Consider the following 16,985-nt stretch of genomic DNA (forward strand, 5'->3'; position numbering starts at 1 on the left):
GCCCTGTTCCCTTCCCTACTCTACCCTGCTCCCTGTCCTACTCTACCCTGCTCCCTTCCCTACTCTACCCTGCTCCCTTCCCTACTCTACCCTGCTCCCTGTCCTACTCTACCCTACTCCCTTCCCTACTCTTCCCTGCTCCCTTCCCTACTCTACCCTGCTCCCTTCCCCACTCTACCCTGCTCCCTGTCCTACTCTACCCTGCTCTCTTCCCTTCTCTACCCTGCTCCCTGCCCCACTCTACCCTGCTCCCTGTGCTACTCTGCCCTGCTCCCTGCCCTACTCTGCCCTGCCTTGTGAAAAGCTGTCACTGGAGCTAATCCCAGCCTGTCTTTGACCCAGCGCTATATGGGTGTCGAGTCCCTGTCAGCCCCGCTTTATCTACTAGACATTTGCCAGCAGCATACCATCCTGCATACCACTGCTGGCTTGCTTCTGAAGCTAAGCAGGGCTGGTCCTGGTCTGTCCTTGGCTGGGAGACCAGATGCTGGAAGTGGTGTTGGAGGGCCAGTAGGAGGCACTCTTTCCTCTGGTCTAAAAAATATCCCAATGCCCCAGGGCAGTGATTGGGGACACTTCCCTGTGTTAGGGTGCCGTCTTTCGGATGGGATGTTAAAATGGGTGTCCTGACTCTCTGAGGTCATTAAAGATCCCATGGCACTTATCGTAAGGGTAGGGATGTTAACCCCGATGCCCTGGCTAAATTCCCAATCTGGCCATCAAAACCATCACGGTCACCTAATAATCCCCAGTTTACAATTGGCTCATTCATCCCCCTCCTCTCCCCTGTAACTATTCCCCAGGTCGTTGCTGCAAATGAGAATGTGTTCTCAGTCAACTTACCTGGTAAAATAACAGATAAAAAATAAATAAATATAGACACAGTGAAGTGAAATGCTGAGTTATTAATGCAGTGCTCAGTGAGAGAAGTCATTGTTTAGTCTGATAATGCATCTTATAGGGTCTGTTGACCAGTAGAGGCTGTTGATTCAGGGTGGAGGCTCTTGTTGAAACCTGCTGTAGATGAATACATATGTTTCCCCCCTTTCTGCATCATCCACCCTCCACCTCCTTCAACTAAACAGCCTCTGAGTACTACGGCTTCATCCTCCACAGCGGTGACTGCCTGGCCACCATGGACACTTTCTTCCCCAAATCAATGTTGACTTCATGAAATATGCCCTCCTTCTTCTCTCCAATGTTTGCTCCTCTTCCCCTGAAGGCGTATGTCTGTCTGTGCCACCATGGAGCTCGGCTCAGCTAGGGTAGAGATGTACTGGCTCTTATTAAGATTCTCTCTCTCTCTCTCCTCTCTCTCTCTCTCTCTCTCTCTCTCTCTCTCCTCTCTGTAATCAGCTCCCAGACACTCTCTCTAAACCACTGAGCGCTCCATCTCTCTCTCTCTCTCTCTCTCTCTCTCTCTCTCTCTCTCTCTCTCTCACTCTCTCTCTCTCTCTGTCTTTTCTTCTCTTCCAAACACACTGTTTTCCCTCTAGCCTTTATACTATATGTTTTGCCACCATTGAAGCTCTGCATGTTCAGGTGGGTAATTAGGAACATGGCAGCACATACGGCAGCTCTAGTGATGAGGACAGACTAGAGAGGCAGGGTTGGCCAGGAGAGGAGAGGAGTATCTTCTTTCACTTCTTTCATTCTTCTGTCCTCCCTTCTATCTTCCACACTGGCCCGAGACTCCACACACAATCCTTTAATTGCCAGCAGCTGTTACAGACAGTATGGACCCATTGAAAGCTTCAGGAATGGGAGGGGGGGGGGAATGAGAGAGAGAGAGAGAGAGAGAGAGAGCGAGCGAGAGAGAGCATTTGATGTCATATTCTCAGGTCCACAAAGTGAGCAGTGTTTTGATTGCAGTTCAGAGGAACATAATCATCTCAAGTGCTCTTCAGTTCTGACAGGCCCTGAATGGACTAACAGCTGTTGGTTAACTGGCGGTCTGGTCTGACCACAGTCTTAACCACTCAGAGCAATAAACAGTCTAGTGCAGTGTCACTCTAGTCCCTGCAACCCCTGCACGATTACCTACCTAATCACTCTGAAGATGCTTTACCTTCTCAATGTTTACCACATTACAACGGGGGGGGGTTGTTGTCAGGATTATAGTTTGGGTTTGATCCAGAGAGGAGATGTGTAGGGTGAGGAGGGGTCACCCAGAATTAAAGCGTGTCACTTCCGATGGACGGCCACATACTAATACTGGGTGGCAGGTAGCTTAGTGGTTGGCGCGATGGGCCAGCAACCTGAGAGGTCACTGGTTCAAATACCTGAGCCGACAAGGTGAAAAACTGTCGATGTGCCTTTGGGCAAGGTACTTACTCCAAGGGTGCTGTACTAATCTGGCTGATCCTGTAAAACAAAACATTTCACTGTACATATCTGGTGTATGTGAAAATAGAACATATTTTATTTTGGGGGGGGGGGGCATTTAAGTTGCAGGGGAGACTAGTTAGAGGAGAATAGTGAAATTAACATACAGTAACACAACATTATGTACAATTAATAAAAATATAGACGCAAGATGTAAAGTGTTGGTCCTATGGTTCATGAGCTGAAATAAAAGATCCCAGAAATTCTCCACACGCACAAAAATCTTATTTCTCCAAAAAAATCACAAATTTGTTTACGTCCCTGTTAGTGAGCATTTCTCCTTTGCCAATATAATCCATCCACCTGACAGGTGTGGCATATCAAGAAGCTGATTAAACAGCATGATCATTACACAGGTGCACCTTGTGCTGGGGCAATTAAATGCCACTCTAAAATGTACATTTTTGTTACACAACACAATGCCACAGATATCTCAAGTTTTGAGGGAGCATGCAATTGGCATGCTGACTGCAGGAAGGTCCAACAGAGCTGTTGCCAGGAAATGTAATGTTCATTTCTCTACCATAAGCCATCTCCAACGTCATTTTATAGAATTTGGCAGTATGTCACAACCGTAGACCATGTGTAACCACGCCAGCCCAGGACCTCCATATCTGTCTTCTTCACCTGTGGGATCGCGTGTATGGCGCCATGTGACTGAGCGGTTTGCTGATGTCAACGTTGTGAACAGAGTGCCCCATGGTGGGTTATGGTATGAGCAGGTATAAGCTACGGAACACGAACACAATTGCATTTTGTCAATGGCAATTTGAATGAATGGACAGAGATACCATCACAAGTTCCTGAGCCCATTGTCGTGTCATTCATCCGCCGCACTCAATTAATGTTTTAGCATAATAACGCACGGCCCCACGTCGCAAGGATCTGTACATAATTCCTGAAAGCTGAAAATGTCCCAGTGGCATACTCACCAGACCTGTCACCCATTGAGCACGCTTGGGATGCTCTGGATCTATGTGTACGACAGCGTGTTCCAGTTCCCGCCAATATCCAGCAACTACGCACAGCCATTGAAGAAGAGTGGGACAACATTCCACAGGCCACAATCAACAGCCTGATCAACTCTATGTGAAGGAGATGTGTCACTCTTTATATGAACTGTAACTCAGTAAAATCTTTGAAATTGTTGCATGTTGTGTTTATATTTTTGTTCAGTGTAATATTAATGTTAGGCAGCGACAGGGCTGGTAGCCAGTAGAAATCGTAAATGCTGTCCAATGACTTGTTCAGCACCCTGGCAGGCCACTCACACAGTCTTACTACATCACCAAGCCCTCCATCAGGGGTCTGGGTTGAGGCCCAAATCTTTAGTTCAGAGGAACAGATTTGGGACGTGGGCCAATAGTGTTTCATAAAGGATGCTATTTCAAATGATTTGTCTGATCTACAATAGGGCTAATTAAACAGTCTATATTGCATTACCTCTAATTTGCAACACCGCTAATTAGCACATGGACACTGTCTTCCACGGTAAGATACACTCTGACCCATCATGTGATTTGAATTACCGCTAATTTGCAACACCGCTAATTAGCACATGACCACTGTCTTCCACGGTAAGATACACTCTGACCCATCATGGGATTTTAATGGCAATCCTATAGACTGTGTCACGCTGCATGAGGCAAATGGTGGTCAGACTAGATACTGACTGGTTTTCTGATACACACCCCTACTTTTTCATTAAGGTTTCTGTGACCAACAGATGCATATCTGTATTCTCAGTCATGTGAAAACCATAGATTAGGGCCTAATGAATTTGTTTCAATTGACTAATGTCCTTATATGAACTGTAACTCAGTGAAATCTTTGAAATTGTTGCATGTTGTGGGCAGTAAGGTGGGGGAGTGGGAGGGAGGAGGAGATCCAATTATTGTATTACTCATAAGCCAATAGTAGTCCTATAGACTCCAGTAAGCCTAAGTGTAGTCCTATAGACTCCAGTAAGCCTAAGTGTAGTCCTATAGACTCCAGTAAGCCTAAGTGTAGTCCTATAGACTCCAGTAAGCCTAAGTGTAGTCCTATAGACTCCAGTAAGCCTAAGTGTAGTCCTATAGACTCCAGTAAGCCTAAGTGTAGTCCTATAGACTCCAGTAAGCCTATGTGCAGTCCTATAAATTCTACAGTAGCCTCTCACAAACGAGTGCTTCTGAACGTTGTAAAGCACAGAAAGTATCAAATGTCCACTTGTTTCCAATGCTAACATCAATTAGGCCAGTGATGATAATGGCTGTATTGAGGGTGTCTCTCTGTGTGTCTAATGGCCAGGTTAACATTGTGTACTGGCACTGCATCAATCTCTCTCCCAAATGAACTGCTACTGAGATTTCGATCAACAAAAGATGCCCAACATATCAATAGAGCCATGTATCTATCTGAGCCATACGGAGACACAATACCGTTATTATTAATGATGATGGCATATTTACCTACCGCATTGTTATTACCATGGAGATGGGTTTGATATGGAAACCAGGCCGGGATCATGTCAGCTTTATCTAATGCCCAGTCTCCCTCCTCCCTCCCTCCATCCCTGTCGTTTAATTTACAGCCAGAGACATGGAGGAGGGGCAGTAAGGTGGAGGGAGTGGGAGGGAGGAGGAGATCCAATTATTGTATTACTCATAAGCCAATTATTAATAAACCCATTTGGTACCCCTTGAGAGGAGCCTGTTAGAGGAGCCTGACATATCTCCCTCCACCTCCCTCCATCGCTCTCCCTCCCTCCCTCCAGACTCCCTCCATCTCAAATAAAATCAAATCAAATTGTATTTGTCACATACACATGGTTAGCGAAATGCTTGTGCTTCTAGTTCCGACAATGCAGTAATAACCAACGAGTAATCTAACTAACAATTCCAAAACTACTACCGTATACACACAAGTGTAAAGGGATAAAGAATATGTACATAAAGATATATGAATGAGTGATGGTACAGAGCGGCATAGGCAAGATGCAGTAGATGGTATCGAGTACAGTATATATATATATGCCATTTAGCAGACATATGAGATGAGTATGTAAACAAAGTGGTATAGTTTAAAGTGGCTAGTGATACATGTATTATATAAAGATGCAGTAGATGATATAGAGTACAATATATATGCGTATACATATGAGATAAATTGTCACGAATCTCGCCGAAGATGGTGTCTCTTCCTGTTCGGGCAGCGCTCGGTCTTCGTCGTCGCCGGCCTATTAGCTGCCATCGATTCCCTTTCCGTTTGTTTCTGTTTATTGGGTAATTGGGTACACCTGTTTTGAGTTAGTGTTTGTTTGTAGGCTATTTAAGGGCACGAGGCCTGCTGGGTATTTGTGCGGGCTTGTTTTCTGTTATCTGGTGTATGAGTGTAATCAGTATTTTTTCCGGACAGTTTAGTCCGTTGTATTTTGGGACGGGTTGATTCATGCGTCCTGGTGTTTTGCATGTCGTGGCTCCCCCGGTGATGCGTTGTGCAGACCTCACTACCCTCTGGAGAGCCTTACGGTTGTGGGCTGAGCAGTTTCCGTACCATTTGGAGATACAGCCCGACAAGATGCTCTCGATTGTGCATCTGTAGAAGTTTGTGAGTGCTTTTGGTGACAAGCCAAATTTCTTCAGCCTCCTGAGGTTGAAAAGGCACTGCTGCGCCTTCTTCACGATGCTGTCTGTGTGGGTGGACCAATTCAGTTTGTCTGTGATGTGTACGCCGAGGAACTTAAAACTTACTACCCTCTCCACTACTGTTCCATCGATGTGGATAGGGGGGTGTTCCCTCTGCTGTTTCCTGAAGTCCACATTCATCTCCTTAGTTTTGTTGGCGTTGAGTGTGAGGTTATTTTCCTGACACCACACTCCGAGGGCCCTCACCTCCTCCCTGTAGGCCGTCTCGTCGTTGTTGGTAATCAAGCCTACCACTGTTGTGTCGTCCACAAACTTGATGATTGAGTTGGAGGCGTGCATGGCCACGCAGTCGTGGGTGAAAAGGGAGTACAGGAGCGGGCTCAGAACGCACCCTTGTGTTGAGGATCAGCGGGGTGGAGATGTTGTTACCTACCCTCACCACCTGGGGGCGGCCCGTCAGGAAGTCCAGTACCCAGTTGCACCAGGGCGGGGTCGAGACACAGGGTCTCGAGCTTAATGACGAGTTTGGAGGGTACTATGGTGTTAAATGCTGAGCTGTAGTCGATGAACAGCATTCTCACATAGGTATTCCTCTTGTCCAGATGGGTTAGGGCAGTGTGCAGTGTGGTTGAGATTGCATTGTCTGTGGACCTATTTGGGCGGTAAGCAAATTGGAGTGGGTCTAGGGTGTCAGGTAGGGTGGAGGTGATATGGTCCTTGACTAGTCTCTCAAAGCACTTCATGATGACGGAAGTGAGTGCTACAGGGCGGTAGTCGTTTAGCTCAGTTACCTTAGCTTTCTTGGGAACAGGAACAATGGTGGCCCTCTTGAAGCATGTGGGAACAGCAGACTGGGATAGGGATTGATTGAATATGTCCGTAAACACACCAGACCAGCCAGCTGGTCTGCGCATGGTCTGAGGGCGCAGACCAGCTGGGCGCAGACCAGCTCTCTCCCTCCCTCCACCTCCCTCCATCTCTCTCCCTCCCTCCACCTCCCTCCATCTCTCTATCTCTCTCCCCCCCTCCACCTCCCTCCATCTCTCTATCTCTCTCCCTCCCTCCACCTCCCTACATCTCTCTTTCCTTACTCTTTCTTCCTCCATCTCTTACTATTGCTCACAATCTTTATCTCTCTCTCTTCTTTCCTCTTCCTCTCCTCTCTATCGCTCCTCTCTGACACAGAGATCACAAAAGCCCTTTAGGTGCCTCAGATATGCAACCCTCAGTGCAACATGAGTCAGTCTGAATAACTAAACATGTGTGTGAGACATATGTGATGTGTATGGTTACGGAACATGTGGGTCTGAGCAGTTGGGATGTCAGTGACGTTTGTTGAAATGTGTGTGAGTCTGTGTATTGTCTTGTTTGTATATGATTGTTATTGTTTGAATCTTTGACCATTTGAACGGCTCTCTTTCCCTCCCACTGCCTCCATTTAAATGGATATTCACACACATCAGGGAGGCAGCAGCACGCAACAAAGGGTCTCAAACACTCAATTTGAACTAATATCTCAAGGAGATTGTTCAAGATTGACTTTGAAATTCCCGACGTCCCGGCCACTAGGGGCAACAGTGAAAGCTATTACCATCAAGTAGGTTTGGGTTTTGCTAGGGCGTGGTGGACTGGGATGGAGGATAGGTTTGGGTTTTGCTAGGGTCTGGTGGATGGGGATGGAGAATAGTTTTGGGTTTTGCTAGGGCGTGGTGGACTGGGATGGAGGATAGGTTTGGGTTTTGCTAGGGCGTGGTGGACTGGGATGGAGGATAGGTTTGGGTTTTGCTAGGGCGTGGTGGACTGGGATGGAGGATAGGTTTGGGTTTTGCTAGGGCGTGGTGGATGCGGATGGAGGATAGGTTTGGGTTTTGCTAGGGCCTGGTGGACTGGGATGGAGGATAGGTTTGGGTTTTGCTAGGGCGTGGTGGAATGGGATGGAGGATAGGTTTGGGTTTTGCTAGGGCGTGGTGGAATGGGATGGAGGATAGGTTTGGATTTTGCTAGGGCGTGGTGGACTGGGATGGAGGATAGGTTTGGGTTTTGCTAGGGTGTGGTGGAATGGGATGGAGGATAGGTTTGGGTTTTGCCAGGGCGTGGTGGACTGGGATGGAGGATAGGTTTGGGTTTTGCTAGGGCGTGGTGGACGTGGATGGAGGATAGGTTTGGGTTTTGCTAGGGCGTGGTGGACGTGGATGGAGGATAGGTTTGGGTTTTGCTAGGGCGTGGTGGACGTGGATGGAGGATAGGTTTGGGTTTTGCTAGGGTGTGGTGGACGTGGATGGAGGATAGGTTTGGGTTTTGCTAGGGCGTGGTGGACTGGGATGTAGGATAGGTTTGGGTTTTGCTAGGGTGTGGTGGACGTGGATGGAGGATAGGTTTGGGTTTTGCTAGGGCGTGGTGGACTGGGATGGAGGATAGGTTTGGGTTTTGCTAGGGCGTGGTGGACGGGGATGGAGGATAGGTTTGGGTTTTGCTAGGGCGTGGTGGACGTGGATGGAGGATAGGTTTGGGTTTTTCTAGGGCGTGGTGGACGGGGATGGAGGATAGGTTTGGGTTTTGCTAGGGTGTGGTGGACGGGGATTGAGGATAGGTTTGGGTTTTGCTAGGGCGTGGTGGATGGGGATGGAGGATAGGTTTGGGTTTTGCTAGGGTGTGGTGGACGGGGATGGAGGATAGGTTTAGGTTTTGCTAGGGTGTGGTGGACGTGGATGGAGGATAGGTTTGGGTTTTGCTAGGGCGTGGTGGACGTGGATGGAGGATAGGTTTGGGTTTTGCTAGCGCGTGGTGGATGGGGATGGAGGATAGGTTTGGGTTTTGCTAGGGCGTGGTGGACTGGGATGGAGGATAGGTTTGGGTTTTGCTAGGGTGTGGTGGACGTGGATGGAGGATAGGTTTGGGTTTTACTAGGGCGTGGTGGACGGGGATGGAGGATAGGTTTGGGTTTTGCTTGGGTGTGGTGGACGTGGATGGAGGATAGGTTTGGGTTTTGCTTGGGTGTGGTGGACGTGGATGGAGGATAGGTTTGGGTTTTGCTTGGGTGTGGTGGACGGAGATGGAGGATAGGTTTGGGTTTTGCTTGGGTGTGGTGGACGTGGATGGAGGATAGGTTTGGGTTTTGCTAGGGCGTGGTGGACTGGGATGGAGGATAGGTTTGGGTTTTGCTATTTTGTTTGGGCTTTGCTAGGGTGTGGTGGACGGGGATGGAGGATAGGTTTGGGTTTTGCTAGGGTGGTGGATGGAAGATGGTTTTGGTTTTGCTATGGTGGACGGGGGATGGAGGATAGGTTTGGGTTTTGCTAGGGCATGGATGGGGATGGAGGATAGGTTTTGGTTTTGCTAGGGCGTGGTGGACGGGGATGGAGGATAGGTTTGGGTTTTGCTAGGGCGTGGTGGACGGGGATGGAGGATAGGTTTGGGTTTTGCTAGGGCGTGGTGGATGGGGATGGAGGATAGGTTTTGGTTTTGCTAGGGCGTGGTGGACGGGGATGGAGGATAGGTTTGGGTTTTTCTAGGGCGTGGTGGACGGGGATGGAGGATAGGTTTGGGTTTTGCTAGGGCGTGGTGGACGGGGATGGAGGATAGGTTTGGGTTTTGCTAGGGCGTGGTGGATGGGGATGGAGGATAGGTTTGGGTTTTGCTAGGGCGTGGTGGACGTGGATGGAGGATAGGTGTAATCCCATGACTCTGTAATGACCATGGTTGCGGGTTCGATCATATGTTTTGTTTTAACCCTATCACAAACCCAAACCCACAAACCCTTAACCCTTACCTTAACCATTCAGAACGAGTCCCTAAATTTAACCCGTAACTTCTAAATTTGACGTTTGGCGAAATGGAACAATACGGAGCAGCAGGAGCAACCCAGCGTGTCAAAAACACTTAAAAATGTGTAGTTTAGAGAAACGTCGATAAACATCTAATTCTGCAGTGAGACTGTGAGAGCTTGTTGAGTATCTGGGTGTTCTGGAGGGAAATGTAGCTCAGCAAAGCACAGCAGCTCAGCCCACAGCAGCCCAGCCCACAGCAGCCCAGCACAGCACAGCAGCTCAGGGTTGTTCTCAGTAATCATTCAAGATGGCAGAGTGTGATGATGTTATCTGTGCGTACTGGGAGCTTTGCGCAGTCTGCCTCACTACATACATATATACAGAGTCCCCAGACACGTAGTCCATCCACGCAGCTGAGGCAATACAGACAGTACATTAGATGTATCAGAGGAAAGGAGACAGCCGATCCTGTGACATAACAGATGATGCAGTAGACCTACTAAAATCTTTGGATGATGGACCTGTTGTTATATTAAACACCATCAAATATTCACTATACTTACAGTATCCCTCCCTCCCTCTCTCCCTGTTTCTCTCCATCCCTTCATTCCTTTCACTTGCATCTGATATTGTTCATCTAAACTCCTTTCACCCCTCCAAGGGTATGGTGGTTCGCTGTCCGATAACAGTAACGGAAGGAGTGAGAGTGAGAGGACATGCCCATTTTAGAGATGTCTCTCTCCACTCCCGTGTCTTTAAACATGGTACTTGGAGGGAAGGAGCTGCAATCAACCAGGTTTCGGCCATACCACTCTGCCCAGGGAGGAGGTTAGGGAGGAGGGGAGAGGTGGGAGGAGAGGCGCGGAAATCTCCGCCTGTCGCCTGCCTCTCCTGTCAGGGCCAGAGAGAGAGACAGCGACAGAGATGTGCACGTGCGTGTGTGCGTGCATGTGTGTGTGTCGGGGAACCAGCTGCGGCAGTGACGATAGCGTAATTGCCTGTCTAGAGCAGAGGGAGGCTAAGAGGCGGTGGTAGAGGACCTAGAGGTTAGTCCGCCATCACCATTACTACCCCCCATAAGGAACTAGTGCCTTAGACCTCTGTGTCTCAATGGAGCTCACACCACTGACTGACTGACAGAGTAGCAGACTGACTGACTGACTGACTAGCAGACTGACTGACTTACAGACTAACAGACTGACTTACAGACTAGCAGACTGACTGACTGACTAGCAGACTGACTAGCAGACTGACTAGCAGACTGACAAACAGACTGACTAGCAGACTGACTAGCTGACTGACTGATGGACTAGCTGACTGACTGACGGACTAGCTGACTGACTGACTAACTGACTAGCAGACTGACTGATTGACTAGCAGACTGACTGACCGACTAGCAGACTGACTAGCAGACTGACTGACTGACTGACTAGCAGACTGACTGACTGACTAGCTGACTGACTGACGGACTAGCTGACTGACTGACTAACTGACTAGCAGACTGACTGATTGACTAGCAGACTGACTGATTGACTAGCAGACTGACTGACGGACTAGCAGACTGACTGAGACTGACTGACTGACTGACTGACTGACTGACTGACTGACTGACTGACTGACTGACTGACTGACTGACTGACTGACTGACAGACTGACTGACTGACAGACTAACAGACTGACTGATTGACTAGCAGACTGACTGACGGACTAGCAGACTGACTGACTGACTGACTGACTGACTGACTGACTGACTGACTGACTGACTGACTGACTGACTGACTGACAGACTAGCAGACTGACTGACAGACTGACTAGCAGACTGATTGACTGACGGACTAGCAGACTGACTAAATTACTGACTAGCAGACTGACTAGCAGACTGACTGACTAACTAGCAGACTGACGGACAGACTGTCTGATGGACTAGCATACGGACTAGCTGACTGACTGAATGACTGACTAACTAGCAGACTGACGGACTGACTGACTAGCAGACTGACGGACTGACTGACTAGCAGACTGACGGACTGACTGCCTAGCAGGCTGACAGACTGACTGACTAGAAGACTGACTGACTGACCAGCAGACTGACTGACTGACTAGCTGACTGACTGACTGATTGACTAGCTGACTGACTGACTGACTAGCAGACTGACTGACTGACTAGCAGACTGACTGACTGACTGACTAGCTGACAGACTAACTAGCAGGCTGAAAGACTGACTGACTAGCAGACTGACTGACAGACTGTCTGACGGACTAACAGACGGACTAGCAGACTGACTGACTGACGGACTAGCAGACTGACTAGCAGACTGACTGAATGACTGACTAACTAGCAGACTGACGGACTGACTGACTAGCAGACTGACTGACAGACTGACTAGCAGACAGACTGACTGCCTAGCAGACTGATGGACTGACTGCCGAGCAGACTGACGAGCAGACTGACTGACTGACTACCAGACTGACTGACTGACGGACTAGCAGACTGACTGACTGACTGACTAGCAGACTGACTGGCTGACAAGCAGACATACTTACTGACTGACTAGCAGATATACTGACTGACTGATTGGCAGACTGACGGACTGACTGCCTAGCACACTGACAGACTGACTGCCGAGCAGACTGACTACTGACTGCCTAGCAGACTGACGGACTGACTGCCTAGCAGACTGACGGACTGACTGACCAGCAGACTGACTGACTGACTGACTGACTGACTGACTGACTGACTGACTGACTGACTGACTGACTGACTGACTGACTAGAAGACTGACTGACTGACTGACTGACTAGCTGATTGACTGACTGACAAGCTGACTGACTGACTGACTGACTGACTGACTGACTGACTGACTGACTGACTGACTGACTGACCAGCAGACTGACTAGCTGACTGACTGACTGACTGACCAGCAGACTGACTGACTGACTGACTGACTAGAATGACTGACTGACTGACCAGCAGACTGACTGAGGATTGCTCTACTTCATCACCTTGGACAGGGCTTAGTTTACAGACCTGGCCACGTAGTGCTGTCGTGCTGCCTGTACTGCCTTCAGCTGCTCTGGAGAGCTATTCAATGACTCACCACACTGATGGGATGCTAGAACAAGGCTCTATAAGTGTGTGCGTCTCTGTGTGCGTCTCTGTGTGCATGCATGCATGTGTGTGTGGGGCTGTGTGTTTAGTACAGGGCTCTCCAACCGTGTTCCTGGAGAGCTACCCACCTTTAGGTTTTCGCTGGAGTGAAAACCTACAGGACGGTAGTTCTCCAGTAACAGGGTTGGAATGAAAACCTACAGGATGGTAGTTCTCCAGTAACAGGGTTGGAATGAAAACCTACAGGAAGGTAGTTCTCCAGTAACAGGGTTGGAATGAAAACCTACAGTATGGTAGTTCTCCAGTAACAGGGTTGGAATGAAAACCTACAGGACGGTAGTTCTCCAGTAACAGGGTTGGAATGAAAACCTACAGGACGGTAGTTCTCCAGTAACAGGGTTGGAATGAAAACCTACAGGATGGTAGTTCTATAGTAACAGGGTTGGAATGAAAACCTACAGGATGGTAGTTCTATAGTAACAGGATTGGAATGAAAACCTACAGGATGGTAGTTCTATAACAGGATAACAGGATTAGTTCTAGAACAGGATTGAAAAAAACCTACAGGATGGTAGTTCTATAGTAACAGGATTGGAATGAAAACCTACAGGATGGTAGTTCTATAGTAACAGGATTGGAATGAAAACCTACAGGATGGTAGTTCTATAGTAACAGGATTGGAATGAAAACCTACAGGATGGTAGTTCTATAGTAACAGGATTGGAATGAAAACCTACAGGATGGTAGTTCTATAGTAACAGGATTGGAATGAAAACCTACAGGATGGTAGTTCTATAGTAACAGGATTGGAATGAAAACCTACAGGATGGTAGTTCTATAGTAACAGGATTGGAATGAAAACCTACAGGATGGTAGTTCTATGGTAACAGGATTGGAATGAAAACCTACAGGATGGTAGTTCTATAGTAACAGGATTGGAATGAAAACCTACAGGATGGTAGTTCTATAGTAACAGGATTGGAATGAAAACCTACAGGATGGTAGTTCTCCAGTAACAGGGTTGGAATGAAAACCTACAGGACGGTAGTTCTCCAGTAACAGGGTTGGTATGAAAACCTACAGGACGGTAGTTCTCCAGTAACAGGGTTGGAATGAAAACCTACAGGATGGTAGTTCTCCAGTAACAGGGTTGGAATGAAAACCTACAGGACGGTAGTTCTCCAGTAACAGGGTTGGAATGAAAACCTACAGGACGGTAGTTCTATAGTAACAGGATTGGAATGAAAACCTACAGGACTGTAGTTCTCCAGTAACAGGGTTGGAATGAAAACCTACAGGACGGTAGTTCTCCAGTAACAGGGTTGGAGTGTCCTGGTTTAGTATGTGTGCATTCCATACGGACCCCATTAGGAATCTGAGTGATCCCACACAAAGTGGTGGAGAGACTGTGAGTGACAGGTTAGTGGAGGGAGGGAGAGAGGGGGGTGTGTACTTTAGTCAACATTCAGAAGCATGCACTTCAGCTAATGAGATAGCCAAGAGGTCAGCCTCTAACTACACATAGATAATGGCTGTCTCCTGAAACCATGGCAACAACAACTCCCCCCCAGCAAAATCAATGCAGGGCTTTTTGTCAGCTTAATGACCTCTCAGGTTGGTCTGTCTAACTGTACCTGCTCCATGAGGTATGCATAAACCAGCACCCTCATTACCTGCCTCCCTCCCTGCCTGTCCATTTGAAGTATTTTATTATTTGGTCTAAATAGGATGGAAAATGCAAACACAAGGATCCACTTTATTACATCCACTGTATATCGACACACCGACAGAGCATTGTGCAACAAAAAAACAACCTTCGCAATATAAACTGGAAACTCCTCCCCATCCCCCTCTCCTCTCTGTCCCCCCTCAACTCTCCTCCTCGTCCCCCTCTCCTCTCCTCCCCGTCCCCCTCTCCTCTCCTCCCCGTCCCCCTCTCCTGTCCTCCCCGTCCCCCATCTCCTCCCATCCCCCTCTCCTCTCCTCCTCCCTGTCCCCCTCTCCTCCCCATCCCCCTCTCCTCTCCTCCCCACCCCCTCTCCTCTCCTCCCCTTCCCCCATCTCCTCCCATCCCGCTCTCCTCCCCATCCCCCTCTCCTGTCCCCCTCTCCTCCCCATCTCCCTCTCCTCTCCTCCCCGTCCCCCATCTCCTCCCATCCCCCTCTCCTCCCCATCCCCTCTCCTCTCCTCCCCATCCCCTCTCCTCTCCTCCCCATCCTCCTCTCCTCCCCATCCCCCTCTCCTGTCCCCCTCTCCTGTCCTCCCCATCCCGCTGTCCTCTTGTCTGTCTGTGTATACAGGTGTTCTCAGAAGGACCGTTGTGAGCGTGCAGATGAGCCGTACCGTTTCACTGTTGCTCTCTCTCAGTGTGTGAAGGCCACGGTGTACCCAGACAGCATTGCAGTGTCAGAGCCCAGCGTGCCAGTGAGTTAACGCAGACACACACACACACTCCCCCACTCAACCACACCACACTAGCCCTACACACCGGCAACATCCAGCTGGTAGTTATGGTATCATCTGGAACCAGGTTTTTACAGATCTGGAGCTATCTCTCAATCTATTCCAGAGCAATAGTGTATTGTAGATGAACACCTATGCATAAACATCATCCTCTGTGTCTGATAAGTGCACTGTGTGGGTGTATGTGTGTGCATATGCTTCCCCTGTGCCCAACATTTTCTTTTGTGTGCCAAGATGTGTGTGGGTGTGAAAGTATAGTGTACTGAGTAGTACAGTAAGTCAACATGGGCAGACTGAAACAGACAAGCAGGCCCTCTGTAAGAGCTGCTATTGTCTTCTTTTTTATTCAGCTCAGTAATGCATGCAGCCACGCACACACACTTTCACACACACACAATAACACTCTTACGTTGTGCTCTACTTGGAACGGCAGACACCAGTCCCTCCTGACAAAGGTCTCTAAACCGTCTTTGGTAGTGTTGTCACTATACCAGTACCACGATACTAGGACGAAAGGAGGCAAAGAAAACAAAATATGAAGCGGACTTATTTTTTGCAAGATATATCACACAATAATTTACATACAGTATGTTTTATAGGACCATAGAGTTTAGCCTGCTTCATTTTTTATTTTCTGCCAAGGACAATCTGGAATCGTGACAACACTGGCCAATGGGCTTTTCAATGTCTACTCTACATTTCATTTGTCATATTCCCAGCAGCACAACAAAGAACCTTGCATTTTGTTCCCGCGTCAATATTGTCCATGTTGTATACTGATGTACACCGTTCTGGCATTACTATCACTGTAACAGGTGAGCCATCATAGTTCTACCTCTAACAGGGGTGACCACGGTCCTAGTTCTACCTCTAACCGGGGTGACCATGGCCCTAGTTCTACCTTTAACCAGGGTGACCATGGCCCTAGTTCTACCTCTAACCGGGGTGACCATGGCCCTAGTTCTACCTTTAACCAGGGTGACCATGGCCCTAGTTCTACCTTTAACCAGGGTGACCATGGCCCTAGTTCTACCTCTAACCGGGGTGACCATGGCCCTAGTTCTACCTTTAACCGGGGTGACCATGGCCCTAGTTCTACCTTTAACCGGGGTGACCATGGCCCTAGTTCTACCTTTAACCAGGGTGACCATGGCCCTAGTTCTACCTCTAACTGGGGTGACCATGGCCCTAGTTCTACCTTTAACCAGGGTGACCATGGCCCTAGTTCTACCTCTAACCGGGGTGACCATGGCCCTAGTTCTACCTCTAACCGGGGTGACCATGGCCCTAGTTCTACCTTTAACCAGGGTGACCATGGTCCTAGTTCTACCTCTAACCAGGGTGACCATGGCCCTAGTTCTACCTTTAACCAGGGTGACCATGGCCCTAGTTCTACCTCTAACCGGGTTCTACCTTTAACCGTGACCATGGCCCTAGTTCTACCTTTAACCAGGGTGACCATGGCCCTAGTTCTACCTCTGAACCTACCTCTAACCGGGTGACCATGGCCCTAGTTCTACCTTTAACCAGGGTGACCAGTTCTACCTTTAACCAGCCATGGCCCTAGTTCTACCTTTAACCAGGGTGACCATGGCCCTAGTTCTACCTCTAACCGGGGTGACCATGGCCCTAGTT

General features: G+C 48.6%; 1 protein-coding gene across 2 annotated transcripts in view; it reads left to right on the forward strand.

Annotated features, from left to right (window-relative positions):
• Positions 1-16,985, forward strand: part of LOC124032168 (plexin-A2-like) — a 582,788-nt gene that overhangs the window by 337,066 nt on the left and 228,737 nt on the right. For both annotated transcript variants that reach the window (XM_046344331.1, XM_046344332.1), the window contains exon 6: positions 15,188-15,311. In XM_046344331.1, coding sequence (XP_046200287.1) covers positions 15,188-15,311 — 124 coding nt within the window. The remainder of the gene's footprint in view (positions 1-15,187; positions 15,312-16,985) is intronic.

The sequence above is a fragment of the Oncorhynchus gorbuscha genome, linkage group LG03 (assembly GCF_021184085.1).
Source record: "Oncorhynchus gorbuscha isolate QuinsamMale2020 ecotype Even-year linkage group LG03, OgorEven_v1.0, whole genome shotgun sequence".
Lineage (NCBI taxonomy): Eukaryota > Metazoa > Chordata > Actinopteri > Salmoniformes > Salmonidae > Oncorhynchus > Oncorhynchus gorbuscha.